General features: G+C 33.4%; 1 protein-coding gene across 1 annotated transcript; it reads left to right on the forward strand.

Moving 5' to 3' along the window:
• Positions 1 to 519: 519 nt before the first annotated feature.
• Positions 520 to 1,616, forward strand: LOC125050840 (NADH dehydrogenase [ubiquinone] iron-sulfur protein 5). The gene is made up of 3 exons (XM_047650894.1): positions 520 to 655; positions 770 to 989; positions 1,472 to 1,616. The coding sequence occupies exons 2-3, from the start codon at positions 777 to 779 to the stop codon at positions 1,559 to 1,561; spliced, it is 303 nt and encodes a 100-aa protein (XP_047506850.1). The 5' UTR covers positions 520 to 655; positions 770 to 776; the 3' UTR covers positions 1,562 to 1,616.
• Positions 1,617 to 8,426: the final 6,810 nt, after the last annotated feature.

The raw sequence follows: 8,426 nt of genomic DNA on the forward strand, positions 1-8,426 counted from the left end.
AAAGGTGCGCACTCCGCACTGTCGTTCGGCTCATTACTTACGCCTGTGGTACATTGACGCTAAGAAATGGATAATAGGACACTGGTTATATTTGAAACGAAAGTTCTAAGAAGGGTATTTGCACTCGTCAAGGAAATTGATGAAAGATATTAACTTAACGAACGTATAAACCATAAAAAATATACTCAGATTTTGCAAAACTCAAGATTGAGATGGGTAGGCAACTTGGTGCGAATGCCGGAGACCAGGCCATCAAAAACCATGACTACGTGGATACCACAGAAAAATTGCATCGAAGTGACTTAAGAGTCATGGAAAGTATTCCAACTGGAGTCGCCAAGTATCGAGTCCAGGGGAGAAGGCCAAGACGGAAGACCCATAAGGGGTTGTAGCGTCACTGGATGATGATGATGATTTTCTGTAGGTCCATTGAGGTTAATTCTCAATTCAGATAATATTTGTAACATCTTGTATATTACATATTTTTTTACAAAAAAATTAGTGATTATACTAACGCGTACGTAGACATTGACTTTGACATAAAGCTAAAACCACTGTATATGACGTAAACTTCAATATCAGCTGTAAATACATTTAAATTTCGAAATTTAACTTTGCGATAAAATAACAAGTACTATTAATTAAACAAATACAGGTAATGTTTAAAAAAACTCTAAAAAGCATGAAAAGTCCATCAACATATAATATACCTGAGAAGTATTACTATTTTGTTTACGTAACTCTAACCCTAGTATTCGGTTTGTTTTAGCAACAAAATGTCGATTTCTCCCTTCCTACGTTCACCGTTTACTGATATCACCGGAGGGTTGGTATCTCATCAAATGCTGGGTAAATGCCAAAAAGAGGAAATGCGCTACATGGATTGCCTGGAAGCGTATGGTTTAGAACGCGGCCGTAGAAAATGCGCTTACTTAATTGAGGATTTTCAGGAATGTCAAACAAAAACTAAACAATTCAAGAGATTCATGGTTAGTATTATAGTTAATTGACGCCTCTAGTTTACATAGATTAAGAGTTCATAGGAACTCTTAATGGATCGATAAATTGCGAAGTACGGGAAATCCAGTGGTTCTTACTCACTGGAATCTCAGACAACCTGGCACTGGTAAGCAACACCCTTAACACAGCTGTTTGAAAAAACACAATCAACTGGGACCTGTGGGGCCTTCCGGTCAATGGTTAGAATGGTTGAGGATTGTTGTTTTAGGTTGGAGGGACAGTGCAGGATCCTTCTTGCATTCTGCATCCTTACATTCTTTAATTCTTAAAAGGCCAGCAACACACTTGCAAGCCCTCTGGCATTGAGAGTGTCTACAATAGGCAGTATTACTCTCTACTAGCCTCCTGGCCGTTTGCCTTCTGTTTCATAATAATAATTTGTTATACTGCATTTTTAATTTGTTACATAATATCTAAACACTTTAAATAATAAAATGGATAATTGTTTTAGGCTATGAGAAAAGAACGTGAAAGACAAATTGCTGAAGGAACATTAACTGGGGACAAAAAGTATGTTACTCCCAGAATCGATAGTTACTAAGTGAATTAAAATCATGGATTGTATAATTAATTATGTAATATAGCTGTTTACTGCATTTTGTGAGTTATTAATAATATTCCTGTGGCTCTACATGCTCCATCTATGAGTCTAGTCTGTATTTTTGTTTTTTTATAAAATTTATTTTATTGGGTTTATGATATGCAGTCATAGTGATATGAGTCTCTTAATAAGTTTGTCTTTATCATGCAAACCAGACATGTAATTGCACATAGACATAAAAATCAACCTATGGATAGTGTACCAACAAATTGGTGCACCATCACCGTAGGTTTGAATGCGCAACCTCAGGTTTGTGTCTGTGCTCGCCGTGAATAAACTCTATTATAAGTAAATATAGGAAAAACATTATGAACTATGTATTTCTCTTGGAACTTTATTACATACAGTGATAGGGTAAGTATAACTAATAACAATGAGGTACTAAACCTGGGGGCTTTCATACGAATTTAACAAATTTTCATACAAATTTAGTTTTCGACTTTCTACACACACTACTGTTAAGGCACCTTGACTAAACCCCCTTTACCTAACTTGTGCAATGCAAAGACAAACTGAGATGCAGTCCTTTGTCTCTTTTCATCACCGTGTGAATATAATTTGACAGAAAGAAACAAATGGGTACTAAAGTAATTAATAATTGATTAATACATTTGTATTGTTCAATAGAATTTTATTTTCGTTACAATTCTGGAATTATTATATATCACTTTGCTATTATTTTTTGTTAGGCGCAATGTATTAGTAAAAATCGATTTATAAGTACTATTCATATCTAAAGAAACCCTATGTAGCGACACTTAAAATCTATTATCACTGCTATGAAGTCATATCGTGAATCGCATTGGGTCGAAGGAAGAGCAGCATTTTCCTATAACCTGTTCTTAGATCTTAGGGTATAAACATTTACCTACTTACGATTCACCTTAATTCAAAGGAAGTGAAGTCAGGTTTTTATTGAAGATAAAATTTTAGGCATTAATGCCTATGCCTATCTCGAAGTCTCTAATACTTATGAAATATGTTGGGATTTTTATACTGATTTTTTACTATTGATTAAAAAATAATAATTTAATGTGTTCAATGGATTTTGGGTTATAAAGGATGTATACGCATTATAAGGTGGCTTATAATGCGTACCACAGTGTTTGTATATTTTGAATTTTAAATCATTGTTTAATACTTACAAATTTTAAATAATATTACAAACGTGACAACTATGTGCTTTAATAAATAAGTTTAAAAACCAGAAATACAATTAAAATAGTTTTACAGCGTCCCAAAGATTTGCTTAAAGTTAAATTTACTGGTTAATAATAAAGAGAAATAACGTTAAGTAATAAGTATTTTTATTATATTAAAAAGAAAAGAGACGTCACACGTCAATATCCTTGATGTGTTAATTTGATCCGTCATAGGTGAACTTTAAAATATTTACTGAGACAGTCACCAAGTATTAATTTTGTTATATTAATATAAAAATGTCATATGTATCACCAGCTATACGTACCATTTTTACGGATGTAACTGGGCCTATGTCAGATTTCCAAATGTTGGGACGCTGCGCTAAGCCAGAAGCGGATATGATGGGATGTCTTGAAGCATATGGCTTAGACAGGGGTCTCCGCAAATGTCAGGATTTGATTGACGAATTTTATGAATGTCAAACATTAAAAAAACAGTTCGCAAGATTCGTGGTATGTAATACTGTTGCTTTGATAAGTAATGCAGCCGTTTAAGGTATTTTTGACTACATTTTTATTCTGGTTCAAATAAATATGGCCGAAGTAGAAAGGTATCCGAACGTAGTACAACGTTAACAACTTTTTCTAGGCTATGCGTAAAGAGCGAGAGAGACAAATTGCCTGCGGAATACTGACAGGAGATAAGAAATATGTATCACCAAGAATCGACAGTTATTAGCCAGCTTATTACGTATGCGTTTTTACTAATTTCACAAACATATAAACTTGAAAGTGTTTCGTGAGCTCTAGACGAGTTAGAGATAATATACTTTACTTGCCATCTTAATTTCTTCTTTAACATTCCTAAATGCTATTGGGACTAAGAGTAACATTCATAAAGGAGACCTACTGATTATACATCATATTTCTAAATGGTATTTGGACATACAGAAGTCATAGTTCGTCCTAAAATCTCAACTCTAGATCTTACCCTAATGAGCCTAATCCAATTAATTATATAGCTGACCCGGCGTTTGTTTTGCCATGTATATTATTTCTACGAAATTTTTTTTAGTTCAATAAAAATAACTATACATCTAAAGGGTTGAAAATAAGGGGTTGTGTGTATTTTTGAATATTGTATTATAAGAAAACTAAAAAAATAAACTTTTTATTTTTAAACACGTTTGAAAAATAAATAGTAGCCGATTAACAGGCTCACTGAATATACATAAATGTGACAGGAGAATTTTATATATTAGATATCGAATTCTTCAATCTGTAGCATTTCAATTAAATCTTCATATACATAGATAATGCGTATATATTATTTGTTTGTTCGTTCAATAACTCAAGTTTTTGTGCCCACTTTAAAGTCACGGTCGGTCGTAGTTTTTTATGCGGAATTTTGGCGCCAAAGTACTTTGATTCTCAACAACTCATGATTTCCAAATATGCTGTCGATTGTTGTTTATAGGATGTTCCTTTTATCAGAATTTAATAGGTATACATATTTAAATTTATAAATCAGGCCTTACACTGAAGGTTAAAAAACAATAAGTCAATACAAATAAGTAATCGAACTGTTACGAAATATGTTGTATTTTCTAAAATATCAGTGTTTTTTTCCGTTGTTGACTATTTTATATAATAACCTTCATAAGACTGCAAAACAAAATATAAACCTTAAGTAACGTACAATAATAAACCCTGTATATTCAATGTTAAAGATATCACGCCACCGGTCATAAAAAAGTGTTTGTATAGTACACCAGGTTTAGAGTCCTTTGCTGTCACAATTTGATTAGTTGTCTAGTATATAAAGGGGTCACTGGCCGGCCTTTCCTAACGAAATACCTCCGAAGGTTACATCAGTGATCAGACTCCTGGTTGCCGAATGGTGCGCTGCCCTCTGAAGTTCAAACAAAAACTTATGGAATTTTACTAAGTATTGCTGGCTGTAAACAGAACCTTATTGACGCTCGTATATATTGTGTTGTTACATTTTACTGTATCGTTCAAACGTATGTGAGTTTTATGAATGGACTTTAATATCAAGATGTTTAAGGAACCTGTGTTATCAGAACTTCAATTGTTCGGTAAAGGAAAGATATTGTGACGAAACCAGTATGTGTTAGATATAAATATCGAGGCACAGAAGGACACCTAATTGTCTATAAAATTATCTATCTCACTTAAGGCCCTCTCCCAGCACGAATTGTTGTGTTAGTGTCTCGGGGTGGACTGCGGGGCGCAGAGAGCTGGAGCACTGAGGCGCGCCGGCCCGTAATAACAATTAGTTATGTAAAACATTTAATTAATGTAATTTTATCAATTTTTTTTTCTGAAATGGATTACTTGGATTGGATAAAATATATCGGTTAAATTTCAAAATCATGTTCTATTTTCGTCATAAAATGTATTAAAAGTGTCAAAAATTGGCTATGTTTGGATTTCTTTTCTATCAAGCGAAGTTATTTAAATCGTGTATCAATCTTTCAAAATGGATACATATACTACTCAACTCCACCATATATTTCCAATCGCCCTACTTCAACAAACGATGACGAAAAATGGATAGAACAATGTACTTTTGAGACAAGATTTCTAGACGTATATTCACTATGGTTAGGTATTGTTGAAAAGGCAGATCAAGAATAGTGAGCATAGGCGCATCTATGACCCTGTATTACGATTAAAATAGTAGTTATACTACTATTAATACCTTTACATAATCAAGAATGGTTTAGGACACATAAAGATTTTCTATAATGTGAACGTTGATGATTTTTTTTAGGATATTTTATATAAAAATTATCTGTGTGTATTATCATTAGTTCAGTTAAGTGATAAGTGATTCTGTAACTGATGTTTTTGCTTTTATATAATGTACTGTCGGACCCGACACACGTCTAAAATACAAAATTTTCAAACTGTTTTAAATAAGCTGTAACATCTGGACTGTAAAACAAAACAAAACATCTAAATGTAAATCTAAACCATTCTCGAACAAGAAAAAATCACTATTTGTAATCTCGAATCAAAAGATGTCATCAAAGTCGGTCCAGTTTAGTTACAAAAACACGCACAAAATTCAAAAATCATTTAATCATATTGGTAACACTTTGTACACTTATGACTTGTCTGTAAAGAAATACATATAAATGCTTCTAATTTTACATTTAGTGCCAGTTCTCAAATCAAGGGCGTAGAACGGAACACAGATAATTGTAATACAATATTTTATAAGTAAGCAGTTGTTCGATTGCATTATTTTTGAATTATTTTTTAAGTCAAATAAAAACAAAGTACAATCAAACACAAGATAAAGATAGTGTAGATTTGAGTTTAAAAAAGTTGAGTGATGATGCATAAATGGCAAAATTTAAAATAAAACATATACATTATCAGTTACATATTAAAATATATTGCCGAATCGATGATTCGGTGGTTTTATCAATATGAAATGGATCAATTAATTATACATACGGCCGATTCTGACTGGCAAATAGGTCGTATTTATGGAACATAAAATTTCCGTTACGTTCGTGTCGTGATTCAAAATTAAAAACTTACAAAATCTATTAAAAAGTTAAAGCTTTATCAAAGAAAACTTACATATTTACTTGTATAATACTACAATATACCATAAGCTAGGAAATCCTACTATATAACTTAAAATCAGTAGGGATATGATAATAGGTTACAGAATCTAAACGCGTACAAAGTTTGATCGTGTTAAAATTAACTTTTTTCTTTACCCCTCGTAAAGGGGCAGGAGGCGATGTCCTGGTCCTGATGCTGAGTGATATCGCCACCCATGGACACTCCATGCCAGATAACTCTCGAGGGCGTTACCGATCTTTTAAGAATTGGTACGTTCTTTTGTTGATGGACCCTAAATCGAATTGGTTCTGAAATACTTCAGTCTTTCTAGTCGCACGTAACAACGAAACAGTCACCCACGTAGTCCTGGAATGCGAGGCTGTGGCTAATCAACGTGAAAAAATCCTCGGAACGGTGAGGTCGCTCCGGGAACCCTGTGAAGTGCCCAGGAGACTTCTGTGCTTCTGGAAGGAGCTAGGCTGGCTAAATTAGCCAGGACTCGTACGCACAACGGACCAACCACGAGTCTAATTGCGGAGAAAGGAGTCCTTCTACCCTAACCCTAACCCCTAGTCGCACGTAGTGGAACGTGGCAAAAATTGCCTTAAATAACGCTAAGTTCTGGAACGATCGACGTTGAGGTCATACGGGTGGGATTTCAATGTGCCCAGTATACTGAATTATGTGAAAAATTTCAGTCAGATAATCATTTAATCATACACACACATAATCATTTGCGTTTAAATAAAGTATTATTATTTCATAATTGGCACGTAAAGTGACAAGCCTTTCAATATCGCGGTTTTTTTCCGCGCGCACCGCATAAAATTATTACGATTGGTGAATTTGTGACGTTACTACCAGTCAATGGAACCACACCTACAGTAACGACCGTCGGTATATGCTGTAGACGCTGATAAATATTCTATTTTGAGAGATATTTAGAATATGTGTGGCAGAGAACAACCATCTTGATAACAAAAAAAGCTACCATTTGAGCTTCTTGCAAGCTGTTCTCGTCTATTCTATTCTTTATTTGAACTGGTGTTAAATTTAAATTAAGAAGCATTAAATTTCTATTGAAATTCATAAGGATATGAATATATTATATTTGCACAGGACAGTGCACATGCGCAGATGTTCTTTTAGGTTTAAACAAAATCTAGCTAAATTACGTACCTAAGCCCTCTTAAATTAACCAACTAATCACTCTTAAATCGTTTTTGTTTTAGACTTGGAAAGGTATATGTGGTTATTACTTACTCTATTAAAAGTAAAAAAATAGTTAAAAAAAAAAATAGTGTATGCAAGTTAAACACAACTTAAACGATCGAACATTGCAAATATAAAATAAAAAATAAAAATGAAAGGAACCACAATAAAAATAATTTTCTTGCCTTTATCTTTACGGTATGATTACCGTTGAATTGTTTTTATATTCGTTCAATAACGCGAAATTACTATCTGCCCGTGATAACTACATTGAAATCAGTGGATAGACAGTACAAATCCGTTATATATCGTTTAGTATCTACCTAGTAACTATTAACCACAGTAACTTTGATATATGCAATGTAGAAGTTTACGGAAGTAGAAACCTAGTCTTCTTAAATAATTCTGTCTGTGATGAATAACCGTTGCATAATTTTAAACATCCAAAAAATCGTACAGATGACAGAAATCCATACCAATTTTTGTATGTCAAGATAAAAACTGTAGGAACGGACAATTCACACCTGCAGAATTAGAAATTTAAATGATTTCTCGATCTTGGTTGACCAAGTTTTGCCTTCAAACCAATGATTTTAAATGTAATATCAAATTTTGTATTCTATTGAAAATTGGGACTTTATCTCATTCTATGAATTGGTACGCCTCTACTTTCTTTAGTTGTGTCTACCGCTGTATATCTTTCGACGCATATAAGAAATTCTTAAATTCATTAAGAATGTTTATCGTGATAGTGGATTCCCGTAGCCTCTAGGGAATAGGGCAGACACACTTCTCTGGTTCCAAAGATAAGCCTAAATACGCTTTAAACAATGGCGGACACATTT

Source organism: Pieris napi, chromosome 1 (genome assembly GCF_905475465.1).
Source record: "Pieris napi chromosome 1, ilPieNapi1.2, whole genome shotgun sequence".
In the NCBI taxonomy this organism is placed as follows: Eukaryota; Metazoa; Arthropoda; class Insecta; order Lepidoptera; family Pieridae; genus Pieris; species Pieris napi.